Here is a 16,049-nt window from a genome sequence, read left to right as displayed (position 1 = left end):
GATTAAATGGAAAGTAATTTATCTTCTCTCCACCATCAAAAATACAGTCTCATCACATTTTTCATTTACAAAAATACAAATCTTGGGGAAAAATTCCCTATGCAATTAATCATATTTTTTGTCAGTCATTAAAAAAACAACAACGATCCCGGCACAGAACCACGTATTAACAGTGAGATTTGCTTTGAAACGGCTTCACACTTTAGCTCCACAGTCTCTCCACATCATCTTTCCTGTCACCTTCCCAGAAATGCTGTGCAGAATAATATTTTAAAACTGTGTGTGCCTGCAGATCACGTCAGGCTCTGTGCGCCTGGTGCTCCAGGAGAGCAAGGCATTAGTGAGTGAATGGAAGGAGCCACAGGGCAGGAACATCAGCGTGGCCGCCTGCAACCACACTCAGGTGGTGCTCGCCGTGGGACGGGCCCTCTACTACCTGCAGATCCTGGCTGGAGAGCTCAAACAGATCAGGTAGGACATAGATCCACGAGGGATAGACCCGTTATCAGTTCACTGGTGTTTCCAGGCTGTATTTGACAGCACTTTGAATCATGTGCAATGCTCAGAGCTTCTTGTTTGTGATATCTATACACCACATTATATATCAATTAAGGTTGTCAATCGATTCAAATATTTAATCGCATGATTGTCCATAGTTAATCACGATTAATCGCAAATTGATCGCACATTTTTGTATCTGTTCAAAATGTACCGTAAAGGGAGATTTGTCAAGTATTTAATGCTCTTATCAACATGGGAGGGGGCAAATTGCTACATGCTTGCTATATGCAAATATATGTATATATTAATTATTGGAAATCAAATAACAATACAAAACAATGGCAAATATTGTCCAGAAACCCTCACAGGTACTGCATTGAGCATAAACAATATGCTCAAATCATAACATGGCAAACTGCAGCCCAACAGGCAACAACAGCTGTCAGTGTGTCAGTGTGCTGACTTGACTATGACTTGCCCCAAGCTGCATGCGATTATCATAAAGTGGGCATGTCTGTAAAGGGGAGACTCGTGGGTACCCATAGAACCCATTTTCGTTCACATATCTTGAGGTCAGAGGTCAAGGGACCCCTTTGAAAATGGCCATGACCGTTTTTCCCCGACAAAATTTAGCGTAAGTTTGGAGCGTTATTTAGCCTCCTTCCTGAGTTAGTATGACACGGTTGATACCAATGGATTCTTTAGGGTTTTCTAGTTTCATATGATACCAGTATCTTCACTTCAGCATTAAAACTGAGCCCGCTACAACCTAAAAATCGCAAGTTGCGTTAATGCGTTAAAGAAATTAGTGGCGTTAAAACAAATTTACGTTAACCTGTTATTATCGCGTTAACTTTGACCGCCCTAATATAAATCTATGCTACTGAATCCAGGATGTCTGGAGATCTCCTGGTATGACATTACCAAAAGAGATCAACATCAACCACTTGCTTTAAAGGAATAGTTTAAATACACTTTCTTGGTGAGAGTTAGATAAGCGGATTGAGACCAGCAGCCGGTCAACTTATACGTATATAAAACACATATATATATATATATATATTTACCGTACAGACATGAGAGGTATCTATCAACCTTCTTATCTCACTCTAGACAGGAAAGTGAATAAGCCTATTCCCCAAAATGTCAAACAATTCATATAAACCCCACCATGTCTGTCTGCGGGTATGATGGTGAGACGTCTATAAACTGGGTCAGCTTGCAAGTTCAGAAAAGCTTTAAGAGTGATAAAAAAAATCCCTTCAGTTATCCCCCGGCTGTGATCTTAATAAAGATGCCCTTTAGCGTGTCACTTAGCCAAGGAACTTAATTTTTAGGTAACAAAGTCAACTGCAGAGACTCTTCATAAATCATCTTTGTGCTCCAACTTACTTTTGTTAACAAATTATTCTCACTAATAGAGTTGCAGGTTAATTGAATAGTTAATATGATACAACAGCAGAGAAGATTACATACAGCATATACACTGAATACACAATCCCCAACAGAGCTGTTTGAAAATGTAATTAATCAAACATTAATTACTATATTCCCAATAGTTCAGCAACTTTCTCTGACTCAGTTATTATTTTCCTGCACTATCTCACCTTCACTTTTATTTTTTCTTTCCTGATCTGTGGAAAAGTTTGAGAAGAGGGATTTGCATCTCATCTTTTAAGTGAATGGTGCAGTAGAACCGTTGAGTCTTACTTTTTATTATATTTCTTTCACGGTGCTGCTGTGGTTTACCCTCATGGCTGTCTTTGTGCCACTGTTGCAATGAAACTGCTTTGAGCCACTATTTTTACAGTAGCTTAAAGAAAGTGAATGATACCCCAAAAAAAAATACATCAATAAACTGACGATTCGCTGAGTGAGTCGCAATATTCTGTAAATACTAGACAGTCATAGCCGGATAAAAGGTGTTTACACGGCTGGAATGCTCTTCTGTAATGCAATTAAAGTGTAAGTACTCGACACACCACTTAGTGATTATCCTTACAGTATGTTACATCGAGTAGCCTGGTTCTACGTAGGCGTTCGGGGCCATTTTTTTCCAGTTATTGCTCATTTTCACTATAGCTTTGCTTCTTTTTAAAAAAAATCATATTTATGATATGAGCATATATGTCATTTTATATTGCAATGTTGATATTAGGGCTGCCCCCTCTTAGCTAATTACTAATCAGTCGTTTTGGTCGTAGTCAACTAAGAATTATTTAGTCAGTTAGTTGTTTTTTATGCTTTTTTCATGCTCAATGACTTATTTCCAAGAAACTTATGAGCACATCTCTGGTAAACGCCAGATTTAAAGTACCGCTTTTGTGTTTTTCTTTGTGGAGAAACTGTCGATTAAATCAACTAATCGATTAGTCGACAAAATCATGAGTGTTGGTCAACTAAGAATTTCTTTGGTCGAGGACAACCCTAGTTGATGTATATTATATGATATTATAAATTGTATGGCAATTCAAACTATAACCTGTTCGTGGATAAAATAACTGAGTGAAATGTCTGTTTATGTCTAATCCAGTGAGTCAAATACCTGACAAATCAAGATACATTGATTAAAAAAAAAGAAAAGAAAAAAAAATCCAATATTACCATAAACTATTCATAGTCAATGATTTGCAACATTGTCCACAATGGCCTTATACAACCAGAGATATTAAGGGGTAGCACTATAAGCAGTAGGCGAGATGAGTGGGGATGCCAACAAATGACCAAAATGCATCCCCTTGTAGCAGAGAGAGTGCAGTGGCAGATGGGTTGTTTAGTTGAATATGTCAGTTTAGTCTGCCTGACTCATTGATCCTTTATATGACCGAGGTTTGTGCAAGTTATAATCTATGGCCCCGACCACGGCTCTGAAATATCAGTAGTAGCTGTACTGTGTATTGCTAAATCCATGGAGCTGTCTGTGGTGCTGAAGTAGCTGACAGATTCGTAGTTGCGACTTTTTCTCTTGGATCTATAATATTCCCTAAATTATAAAGCTGGGGGTGTTCATGGGGTGGTTTGCTGGTCGCAGGTTAACATCCTCCCTGTTAAAAATTAACAAATCGTTTACTGTCTATAAGGATAACCACCAAGACCTGTGACATTAGACACACTTACAGTATATCATCTCACAGTATATATTGTCTATAATACAGTTTCTTGAGTGGTAATCAGACATTTAAATTCAGAATAATCAGTATTATTATTGATATTGGAGATATAATCAATATCAGTCTATCCCAAACAAGCATATGCACTCACAGACTCAATTTGAAATGTCGAGACATCGAGTGCATTGGAGTGCTTTCATTGTGAAGTGATACATTGGGCAAAATGTGAAGTTTTTACTGATTTGGTACGGCTTGTCACTTCTTCATTTTGGTGAGTTAAGACAAATAGCCGGAATATTAAATATATGATTGCTCTGATTAAAATTTCACAGAATATCACTGACTAGAGATACACAGATCGGCTCTGATGTCATCCGAATCCACGCATCACTACCACTTACCTATTGATAAATGCAATTATGTGTCCACAGATTGTTCAAAAATACTTTTTTTATATATTCCTGCAGTACTTGTAGAGAGCAGGCACTGGGGAAGTGACTGATCAACTGTTAATCATGTTAGCATTAGTCAGCTGGAACTGTTGTTAATGACATAAATGGAAGAAGGAAGAGACAAAATCCAATTGGCTGTAAATGTGTAATGATGAAAAAGTCCAGCTGGAGTTAACTGATCTTTGAGACAAATCCTGTTGCCTTTCCACATATTGTATGAGATCCCACCGCAGCTTTATGGGAAATGAATGGCCGTCTGGCAATTTAAGACAGTGTGAACACACAGCTCAGCTCACCAGATGACAATTTGCATTTCACAAGAGAAAAAAAACACATTTAGTCATTTTGTATGTGTCAAACTTTGTCGTACACTGTCCACATTCACACAGTGTGTACAGTAAGGGCAGCCTGCTCCTGTTTGTCTCACGTCCTCTCTACACTTTCCTCAGCACCACGGAGATGGAGCACGAGGTGGCCTGCCTGGACATCACACCTCTGGGGGAGGGCGGCGGTGAGTCACCGCTCTGCGCCGTGGGACTCTGGACCGACATCTCAGCCCGTGTGCTCAAACTGCCCTGCTTCACAGCCCTGCACAAGGAAATGCTGGGCGGAGGTGAGAAAAAAGAGGGGCAGGGTGCAACCGATGGGAGAAAAGGAAAGCTGTTACCGACTTGTGGAGAGAGATGGTTAGACACAGATCATGTCAAGTCAACTGGAGTTTCTGGTTCTATAGCCCAAAAGGCTTCACAATGGGCTGCACAGATACACAAAAGCAATGATGACTAACCTAACCCAGGCTCTCTCACAAAGCAGGAAAACTCACCAAAAAATCTTCACATATAAAGGGGAAAATGAAAAGAAAAAAGTCTAAAAGGGCAAAATGTTTTTGTCATTCAATGCCTATTGTCTTTTAACAAGGCACCGCCTAAATACAGGCCAGGAGAGTGGATTGTTACCTACAGTTAAATCCTCACTCAGCCTTGACAAACTGTGTCTCAGCTCTATCTGTGTGAATCATTTTGATCTCAGCATCACTGTGACAACAGTTGCTTATTTGGTAATTGGAGTGCAGAAATAACCCAACAGTAAAAAAGGACAGAAACCATGTTTTTGTCTCTATAAAGTTATTACTTAAACTAAATTTGTTTGCTTTTTATAATAAATTCCAATGAATTACCTTTTTAAAAGACATAAAGATCATAACTTAAATGCCCTTCGAGGGCATTATCCCGCTTATACCATGGCCACTTACCAAAGAAACAAATATTAATGCCATTAATTTATATTTTCATGCGTTTTGCAACCCAAATCTAACGTTTTTCACAATGCATTCACTCCGTTTCCCTGGTAACCCTGAAGGTTTGCTAATACCTGGAAAAATCATTACCATCCCATGGTATACAATGGAATAATGAGGGACTGGTCTAATACAAATGTCGTAAATGCAGGAGAGTTAGACGAGAAGGTTGATACCTTTTTCACATCAATGCCGTGAATGTGGAGCTAGCTTAGCTTAGCATAAAGACTTCAAGTAGTGGGGGAAACAGCTAGCATGGTGCTGTTAAATGGTGAGAAAATCCACCTACCATCACTTCTAAAGCTCACTAATTAACATGTTATATCTTGTTGTTCCAGGAACTTCCTGGAGTTCCCTCGCCAAGAAATAGTCCTGCACATAACCTCTTATAAAACAGTGAATTGTTATTGAGACATTTAGTTTTTCTTTTTTGTGAGGTTTAAATTGTTTTAGTAGTGAACAGAATGTGGAACTATTCATTTTAATAAGTCCAATAGATATGTCCAAGGAATGGGTCTATACTAGTGTAGTACAGTAGTAGCTAAAATGGATTGTATCTCCAGTTTTGTTAATAGATGTAAATGACATCTCCCATCAAGTACTTCATTTTTTAGTTTGTACTTGAACATTAACCATGCTGCCAACCCAGATGCATTTAGTGCAGCATTTAGATGCTTAAAAATTATTTAAACTTGTTAAACTGTTCAAATATGCAAGAGTGGACTTGACTACTTTTTTTGGTTAAACTTATAAAAAAGTCAGCAGTCACTGGAGACAAAGTTTCATAACATGGTGAGCCGGTGCAGACAGGACTTTTACTTTCCAATTAGGATACTTCACCCATGAAGAATATTTCCACACTCGTTCCCACAGTGTCACACTTTATTTTCCAAGTGCGTTTGATTGACAGCTGCTCTATGCACAAGCTCTGCAGACTGAGCTCTCTCTCACCGACTCCACTAACAAGGACGGTCTGGCTGCAGACTAAAGTTTGTGCAAGTAATAACGGGAAACCTTCAAATTAAAAGCTAATGTGCTGTTGTAATTGTTGATATTTTTAGCTCCGTCTTCGGAAGCAGAGGATTTTAAAACTGCAACATTGCGCAGTCGCACTTATTCTGTGTTTTTCTGGATGTATTTTTGAATGGAGCACAGCCCTGTATGATGTACATTACCATGGAGACGTGCAACCTCTCAAGTAGCCACATTTTGCAGACCTTTTGGTTTTTTAACGCTGCTGCCTTGTGGCCAACAAGCTTTTAATCACAGCCAATGTTGTTTTGATGTAATTGGCCTGCAGTCAGAGCAACTGATGTTTGCTAAGCGGAAAAGACAGAAGATTTTATATTTAGCCTGCAGCATTGAAATATGATATTTTTTCCCAGAAGTTCCCAGCCTGTCTGGCCGATAACCCTTATCGATTTTTCTGACACTGACGATTCTGCAGACATTTATCACTTTGGTGTTCATCCATGAGCCTGTGACTCCAGAGTAGAGGGAAAATAAATCATTTGACTGTGTGTGTGTCCTCAGAGATCATCCCTCGCTCCATCCTAATGACCACCTTTGAAGGCAGCTACTACCTGCTGTGCGCACTGGGAGACGGAGCGCTCTTCTACTTTGGTCTGGACCTGCAGACTGGTAGGTCGTCCACACCATCATCACTACAGCTGTCAGATAAGAGCTTCTCAAACTTCTCCGACTGATAAGGGCCTCTAGGCAGGACCACAGGCAGTCTGAAAACAGTTTTAGAATATTATATTTCATGGACAATTGCATAATGCCAGCACCAGCACTATATTTGAATGTAATGGTGGAGAAACTTTGCAGCCTGTAGCAAACTTCTTAGCAATCAGTTGCTTGTTTACACATCCAAATGTTTCGGAGCATTAGTGTCATCATATGGAGTCTTGTTTGTATGTAAATCCAGTGTTTACTCTTAGCTCTGTTTTTCGTCTCTTATTGCTGGTCAGAATGGAAGCAGCAGACGCTGCTATATCCTGACTTTTAGTCCCACGTATGGGGTCAAGCTCCCAAAACACTTGATCCTACACTTTCTAATAGTGCCTTTTGTTGTTTTGTTTTGTTGCTACATCCACACTACTATGTTTTTGTTTTAAAATAATCTTCGTACACATGAGCGTTTTAGCACCATTTTAGGAATAATCTCCGTCCATACTAAGACGCCTGAAAGCGCGTATCACATGACCGTTCACATACACTGGGCATGCGCGTCAAAGAGTATAGAAGCAAAGAGACGAAACTCTGGTGTTTTTCTGACAACAGCCGCTGCCGTCAGTTTGAACTGAAGTGTATTTTATTTATAATATTTGATTGTTCAACACAGGCCGTTTTGGTAGAATATGACAATAGAATAGAAATAATTTTGTCTTACTTTTATACGGCACTAATTTAGGCGAAAGCTTTACTGGTGTCCGGTCGTCGCTTTCAGTCCAAAATGGCAGAAGCATACAGTAGTTTTGCTGCTGGGCGCTGATGTTGCAATGGAACGATCACCATACGTTCTTTATGCTCGTGCTGGTGTAAACGGGAAGCAGATTTGTCGACTCTGTGGTTGGTCGCTTAGTTACAGAAAGTAATTGTAATAACACCCCATTGTATTAGTATTGTATAATAATAAGAGGTCTTGTTTGATACTTAAGATCTTCCTCTGTCTTTCCCACATACGAACTCAAACAAAGATGAATTTAGTTGAAAAAAATATATTTATTTTTCAAATGTAGATAGAAGACTGCTTCTAGTTTACCAGGCCAACCCAGGTCTTGTTCTCTCTCAAATCAAATTAACTTTATGAACAAATGAACAGTTACAAATTAACATTTTACTACATTCTGGGTCAATAAAGTTGGTCAACACACGTCTCACTTGTTTGCCCTCGGTTTTGTTATCTGTTCTCCCACTCGTAGCTCTGCCGGGTGGCTGGAAGTCCCTGTCGTACTGGGGAGCAGCATTTATGCTCTGCTCGTTTACAGTTTCTTTGTGAACTCCACAATATAGTTGTGCAGAACAAAAAAAGCATTGATTAAAAAAGAAAAGGGAAAGGCCTCTGTTTTATGTCCATCGCCGACCTCAAAGCCACAAACTTTGCCTTCAAACGTTTGGTTATCTGCGTCATCATTTTCAAAGGTCTTCGTTTCTGCCCGGAAACCCCGGAATTTTTAAACTAAAACGGCGTCAGTGGTTTTAGGCGTCCTAAAACGTTGTAGTAGTGTGGACACAAGGCATAAACGCATCAAAAGTTATGCGTTTTAAAACAAAAATGTATTATTGTGGATGTAGCCTTAGATGCTCCCTGCCTGCTTTCAAACACCATACCCTCAGCTTGTGGTGAGGCCTTGCTGTTAAAATGTTCAGTCTCCAAGCCCCAGACTGGGTGATGTAACTGAAATGACATCACCTGGTCAAAACACCCAAGTGATGTAATTTCAAGTAATAAAAAAAGTAAATTAAGGGCCACAGAAAACAATATACAACAGTTTTTACAGGCTGTGTAGCTCTCCCTGTGAAGAGGAGTGTTTAATTACTGCACTATTGACTAGCTGTCTGTCTGCCTAACTAAAGCTGACTTTAAGGTCTCTCCTTTGACCTTTAAATTAATGCGTGAATGCGAAACATCTTGTTTATTCAACCTTTTATGAGGCTGTGTTGACAGTGATCAGAAACCTGGATGTTTTTATCATGTACACCGAGACATGAATGTTTCTTCCTACATCTTGTTCTGAATTTAATAACCAGGATATTAGCATGCATATACATGTACTCATTCATTTTGCTTTGATCAGCTCACAGTCATAACGTGGACAGAGGTCTAGTCTTAAGAAGAAAATGCTTATTAGTCTTAGTCACATTTTAGTCATTTTTATTCTAGTTTTCATAGTTTTGGTCGACGACAACTCAAAACCGTTTAGTGTTGTTTTAGTCTCAGAAAAGTCATAACATTTTGGTCAACTAGTCATTACTTTTAATCAAAATATTTTCTCTCTTAATTTTGTCAGCAATTTTTTTTATTTAGTCTTAGTCCTTTTTTTTTTTATGTTATCATTATCTGAAGAAAACACAGGTTGAATGATTAAGAATGCAGCTTTGCTACTCCGGGTCCTCCTCACTGCGCTCATTAGTGATGTGCAGTTCAGTTGCACCCACCCGACCCGATTTGAGAGCCAATCCACACCGCCCAACATCCAAAATTATTACACGGCTTTGTTGAGTACTCGATTCCGATTGGTCAATCATTCTACGGCCTGTTATTTATTTATAGCAGACCGTTGCTATGTATAACAGACTGTTGCTATGGACGCAGTTCTGATGTCGGAATCTGGCAGACCATTTTATTGAAAAATTATTGATTTCTTTAGTAAGTAGCTGTGTAATAAGTGGGATAATGCACAGTTAGTGGCTCATTGTTGTGAAATAAACCGACCGGCTAGCTGGTCATCATTATCCCTTACATATGCGTTAATCAACCATCTTAACCCGACCCAACCCGCAAACCCCAACCCCAATATGCAGTATTAATAGAGCGTGGGAATTTTAATTTTTTAAAATTCATTTTAGTCCCGTCTTTTTTTGTCAACGTTCTTGCATGTTTGCTATCGTCACCGTTAGTGTTTAATGTCATCGGTGCCGTCCGGTCATCGTCTCGCAATCGTCTGGTCATCGTCTCATCATCTCGTCTTAGTCATAGAAATAAAGGTTGTTGGCGAACATATTTAGTCGTAGTTTTCGTTAACGAAATTAACATTGCGGTGGTTCAAAAGGGGGGCAAGGGCATCACAAGCTAAAGCCTATACAAACTATACATACTGCTATTGAGACTATTAGTTGTACAAGTAAATAAATGAGCGGAGAAACATGGAGAAGGCAGATGCTTCCATGCAGGGCCTCAGGGCTCACTGAATGGTTTTATGAGCATAAAATAGGAGACAGATACTCTGCAGACAAGGACAAACTTTATTAGCTAAAGGAGTTTGGCATTTGACTCCAGACAATGATCGGAACACCCACCTTTCAAACTGGACTCTTACACTTGTGTTTCCATCCTTCCTTCCCTCCTCCAGGCGCCCTGAGCGAGCGTAAGAAGGTCACCCTCGGCACCCAGCCCACCGTGCTGAGGACCTTCAGGTCCCTGTCCACTTCCAACGTCTTCGCCTGCTCCGACCGACCCACTGTCATCTACTCCTCCAACCACAAGCTGGTCTTCTCCAACGTCAACCTCAAGGAGGTCAATTACATGTGCCCACTCAACTCTGAGGGCTACCCCGACAGGTCGGCAGCACAACTTTTACTACTCGTGTAGTTAGTCTGCATTGGAAACTGTTGTTTTGTGTTTTCTCCCTCTGTGCCTTGAAGAGTTCATAAACATGCCAGCTCCACTTTCTTTTGTTCTCTTTTGGCTGAGAAGTGTGTTCTCTATTCAGTTCAATTCAAAATACTTTGTTTGTCCCTCAAGAGGCAATTCAATTCAAATGAGCCTGCAAACACAAAATACACAGACAATTCATCTATACACATTAAAAAAAATATCTAAATCTAATACAAGTATGACAAATGTGTTAGAGGACATAGACAGGATTAATAGCAGCAATATCAGACACAAGTTAAAGTGTAAAAGGAAAAAAGTGCAAGTGCATTTATCAGTCTATACTAGGGCTGTTAAAGTTCATGTGATAACGCATTAACGCAAATTTGTTTTAACGCTACAAATTTCTTTAACGCATTAACGCAACTTTCGGTTTTTAGGTTGCGGGCGGGCTCAGTTTTAAGCTAGAGTAAAGATACTGGTATCACATGAAACTAGAAAACCTAAATCTAATGGTACCAACCATGTCATACTAGCTAGGAGGCTAAATAACGCTCCAAACTTACGCTAAATTTTGGTGAGGAAAAACTGTTTTTCAAAGGGGTCCCTTGACCTCTGACCTCAAGATATGTGAATGAAAATGGGTTCTATGGGTACCCACGAGTCTCCCCTTTACAGACATGCCCACTTTATGATAATCAAATGCAGTTTGGGGCAAGTCATAGTCAAGTCAGCACACTGACACACTGACAGCTGTTGTTGTCTGTTGGGCTGCAGTTTGCCATGTTATGATTTGAGTATATTTTTTATGTTAAATGCAGTACCTATATTTGTCATTGTTTTGTGTTAATTGATTTCCAGTAATAAATATATACATATGTTTGCATAAAGCAAGCATATTTGCCCACTTCCATGTTAATAAGAGTATGAAATACTTGACAAATCTCCCTTAAGGTACATTTTGAACAGATAAAAAAAATCTGTGATTAATTTGCGATTAATAGCAAATAAATCTTTTAATCGATTGACAGCCCTAGTTTATAGCCAAAAAAGATCAGTCGCACCAGATTGACTACAGAAGTGCATACATTCAAACTTTATTGTAGGAAGTGGGTGAATTTTCTTCTTTACTAATGCTGCATCTTGTTTTTTATTTCAGTCTGGCTCTGGCCAACAACAGCACGCTGACGATCGGTACCATCGACGAGATCCAGAAACTCCACATCCGCACCGTTCCCCTCTACGAGTCACCCAGGTCGGTCCCATCGTCAAATATTGAGTTAGAATTGAACTTGAAATGAACATTTCAGACCCGTCAGCTCGACAAACACGCTGTGTGTTCTTGTGTGTGTTTGCTCTGATTCAAGCTACGTGCTCCTGTTGGTTTTGTTGTTCATCTGAGGAATACGTTTTTACTCCCTCTTTTTGTGCTCAAACGTTGAAGTGACAACCATGACTCACGGTTGTTTAATAAGTTATTAAAAGATCGACTGTTATCCAGTCAGAAAACAGAAAGCAATCCCCCAGGCCACCTTCTTTTGTTCAGCTTAACCTTGTTTGCTCTTTTCATGTTTACCAGCGTCTTCCCTTTGCCCCGTCTCTCTCCCCACTCCCCCACCCCTGTTAACACCCCACCAGGCGGATCTGCTACCAGGAAGTTTCCCAGTGTTTCGGGGTTTTATCCAGCAGGGTGGAGATTCAGGATGTGAGCGGCACCACATCTGCAGTGCGCCCCAGCGCGAGCACTCAGGTACTGTAGCTCCATGTTATGTTCGGATAATAAACGCCCAAGGGCTTGTTTGTTCTGCACTCTTTATCTAACCAGACGCGCTGACTAAGAACATTATTTATAGTGTGAGACTGGGAGCTTGTCAGGACAACAAATGTCTTGTCCTGTTAGTCACTTAGCAGGTCTGCTGGAGCTGGATTTTCTAAACCAGGATTTAAACCTTAATGCTGTTGTGTTCTGGTCGATCATTTACTTTTTAAGTCTAAGAATTGTTCATTTTAGCATAACTTGACGCAGCACTTTTTTTTAGTAACACTTTTATAATAACCATCATGTATAAATGGTAATATGATAGTTCATTAACTTAGTTATAGGTATTTTACTGTTATAGTCTGGCAGCTAAGCTGAAATATTCATAACAATTGTGCATTTTGCGATAAAAGCAACACATTTGGCACAGACATAGGTTTATATGTTATGAAAAGATAAAGATATCGGGGCACTGAAAATTTGGCCCCTGAGGGCCATGGCAGCCATTTTTCAAAATAGCTGCCAAATAGGTGCTAAATATTAAAACATTAGATCAGATGTCAGAAGATCACAGACATGTTTTTTTCCCTCTCTTAACCTGAGAAAAATGCGAAAAACCAAATAATAGGAGCATGGTCACTTCAGAGTCAAAGAAAGAATGATAATCAATAAATATACATTTAAGTCTTCAGAAGTGTCTAATCTGTTAAATGTAACATATATTATCATTAGATAGCACAATATAGTCTAATATATGATAAATGGGTACTGTAGATAGACAGAGGAAAAAAGGTTCATTACATTACAACTCCATACATACAACATAGTTAAACATTTTATAAAGCTAAAAATGCTGTGTGTACTATATTTACACTGTATCCCAAAAACATGCATCATACTGTGACATTTTATGTTTTTGCACAAATTGATGATGCCATTATCATCTCTTCTCTGTAATCCTTCAGAGGAATAACCCCCCCTATTTTTACTTAATAATTGACCCCTACAAATATTATTTGTTATAAATAATATGATTCTACAATATGTTTTCTCATGTTTGTTTTTTTAATCAGTGCTACTGCAGTGACACACAATTGTACTCTAAATTTAGCTGTTACAAGAGTTCAAAACAAGTTCAAATTGCATTAAACATAATAGGAATACTGACAATGATGTCTCGGCTGCCAAGAAAGAATAATAGGACCGGCATTTAAAAGAGATTTGCAGTTGGAGAGCTAATCATAAAGTCTTTTCAGCCAGATTTATAGCGACAGAATGTGCGGCGTGTCCACTGAGCTTGGCTCTATAGCTTCCCCAAGGGGACAGGTGTGTACTTTATTTGTGTCGGTGGGAACAAAGCAGAGCCTCTCACACGTGATGACCAGAAAGATGTTTACCCCATTTTAAATGGTGCACATCTGGTGCTCCATATGGTGCCGTCTGTGCTGTTGAGAATTTCTCGCACAGAAATAGAGATTTAAATTGCTTTATTCCCTTTTTATTAGCTACCTCTCTCCCTGCCCGATCTCATACCTGTACATCTTTCCAGGCTCTCTCCAGCAGCGTGAGCTCCAGCAAGCTCTTCCCCAGCAGCACTTCTCCCCATGAGACCTCCTTTGGCGAAGAGGTGGAGGTTCACAGTCTGCTCGTCGTGGACCAGCACACCTTTGAAGGTGAGATGGCCGAATGTACATTTCCATTTGATCTCTCAAAGCTGAGGCTTTCATATGGAGCTTCTGATGGTAAAACATTGTGCTCAACTGGGAGGATAATCAGGTCAGTGCAGAAAGCTCTTTTCTACAGCCTGGTCCCAATCCAGCACTCATTCATCGAGCTTTTATATGCTCATATCTGATCTTAAAATGGGTGCACGCTCATTTTACCAATCAAGCTTTGTTTATTTTACTGGTGCAATGCGAAACCGCAGTTACTTTACAGATAGTACAACAATGATGAGAACAGTGCAGAAATACCCAAGAAAAAAACGAAGAAAACAAGGTGACGTACACAGCTTGACATGACGCATAACAAACTAAACAAACACAACAAAACCAAAAAAAAAAAAAAAAAATTGTCATAATAATTCTAGAAATGGCATCTTAAATAAAAAATAAATAAAAAAAGATAACAAAATATTATATTAAATGTTTTATATTTCCTTATTACAAATATTTAAATAAGATAAATATAAAAAAATAATAGAATAACTAGGTGATAACAATAAGGAAGGAAATAAAAATAAATTATCTGTTTCAACGTCGTCATCCTACGTCCTATTTGACTATTAGTTATTCTTTTATACTTACTGTATAGAAAGGTACTCCATGAAATATGTTTTTGTTATTATTACTCAATATCAAACACACACACACACACACACACACACACACACACACACAGGCTCCTTATGGTATAACTTAATGATTGAACATGCTGTGCGTCATGCAGACTATTTCCATGTTGAAGCCCACTGAATGTATTTCTGCTCCATTGTGTTTTGCAATGCAAATTTTGCTGCTGCACCAAGCCTTCCCTTTAAACATCCCGGAGTTACCACACCCGCATACATTATGGTACGTTATATGTAAATGATATGTAAATAAGGGACTGGTTCAGCACATTGTGTCCATAGCTGACTTCAATTTATCAGCGCGCGATCGGAGAACCGCTTATTCAGATGTTCTGAGATTTTCATCAATCACACGTGGCAATGTTCTTCTGCAGTAGTTTAGAGTCTGGTACGTGCACTATGGATGCACGTGGAGTTCATTGATGTGTACAACTGCACTGGTACTCTGTTATTTCAGTAGAAATGCCGGGTTCATATACAGTACACAGTGTAATTGGTTATTCAGCTACACCACTGAAATCTGCAGTTATTTCTAACACGGTTAATACATTAATAATAATATATTCATTTAACAATTCATTAATACTTTTAGTCACACAGCCTACATGCCTAGCATTTTTAGCTGCTGTATAATCAACATAAGCTGTGTCAAATATGTCTTAATGGATGGATAGTTATCTGCATGCCTTGATGTTATAGAACATGTGATCTATTGCCATACCTTTCACCGGGTACCACTTCATTTTATTCATTTTATCAGTTAACTCTGCCTTCACTGCCAAGGTTAAGCCTCAAGCGCTTGGGACAAGAAAAAAGAGCAAAACCAGTGATACAAATGAAAGGTGTCCTTCCCCGACAGGTGCAATAAAACTAACAGGAGAGTGAGGGAGATTAATAAATAATGACTCTGCAGATCTGTTTAAGCAAAATACAGTAATGGAAAATACTGGACTTTATGCACCATGGATGTGGTACGTGGATAATTCCGGTTTATGACGTCATCTTCATATTCTTGGCTGGCATTTAACTCGCTAAGTTGACTGTGAATGTGGCAAATATCGTTAAAAAGACGTCTAATTGGGCAAGAAAAGCAGTTATTCGTACTTGTAAGTTGTAAACAAACCTCCATGTGAGCTGTAATTTATTTGGAAGAGAAAACAAGCTCCTGGTTAACGGACATTTCAGGTGCGCTCATTTTGTTTTTTCCCTTCAAATAAAGTGGATCACTGGTTCCCAACCTGGGAGTCCTGACCCCCTCTA

At 39.2% G+C, this 16,049-nt stretch overlaps 1 protein-coding gene across 1 annotated transcript in view; it reads left to right on the top strand.

Moving 5' to 3' along the window:
- ddb1 (damage-specific DNA binding protein 1) overlaps positions 1-16,049 on the top strand; it is a 61,456-nt gene that overhangs the window by 24,834 nt on the left and 20,573 nt on the right. Inside the window, exons 13-19 of the mRNA XM_074622211.1 lie at positions 293-471; positions 4,513-4,676; positions 6,894-7,001; positions 10,439-10,646; positions 11,840-11,935; positions 12,319-12,430; positions 13,989-14,112. Coding sequence (XP_074478312.1) covers positions 293-471; positions 4,513-4,676; positions 6,894-7,001; positions 10,439-10,646; positions 11,840-11,935; positions 12,319-12,430; positions 13,989-14,112 — 991 coding nt within the window. The remainder of the gene's footprint in view (positions 1-292; positions 472-4,512; positions 4,677-6,893; positions 7,002-10,438; positions 10,647-11,839; positions 11,936-12,318; positions 12,431-13,988; positions 14,113-16,049) is intronic.

Source organism: Sebastes fasciatus, chromosome 2 (genome assembly GCF_043250625.1).
Source record: "Sebastes fasciatus isolate fSebFas1 chromosome 2, fSebFas1.pri, whole genome shotgun sequence".
NCBI lineage: Eukaryota > Metazoa > Chordata > Actinopteri > Perciformes > Sebastidae > Sebastes > Sebastes fasciatus.
This window is presented reverse-complemented; position numbering and strand designations above follow the sequence as displayed.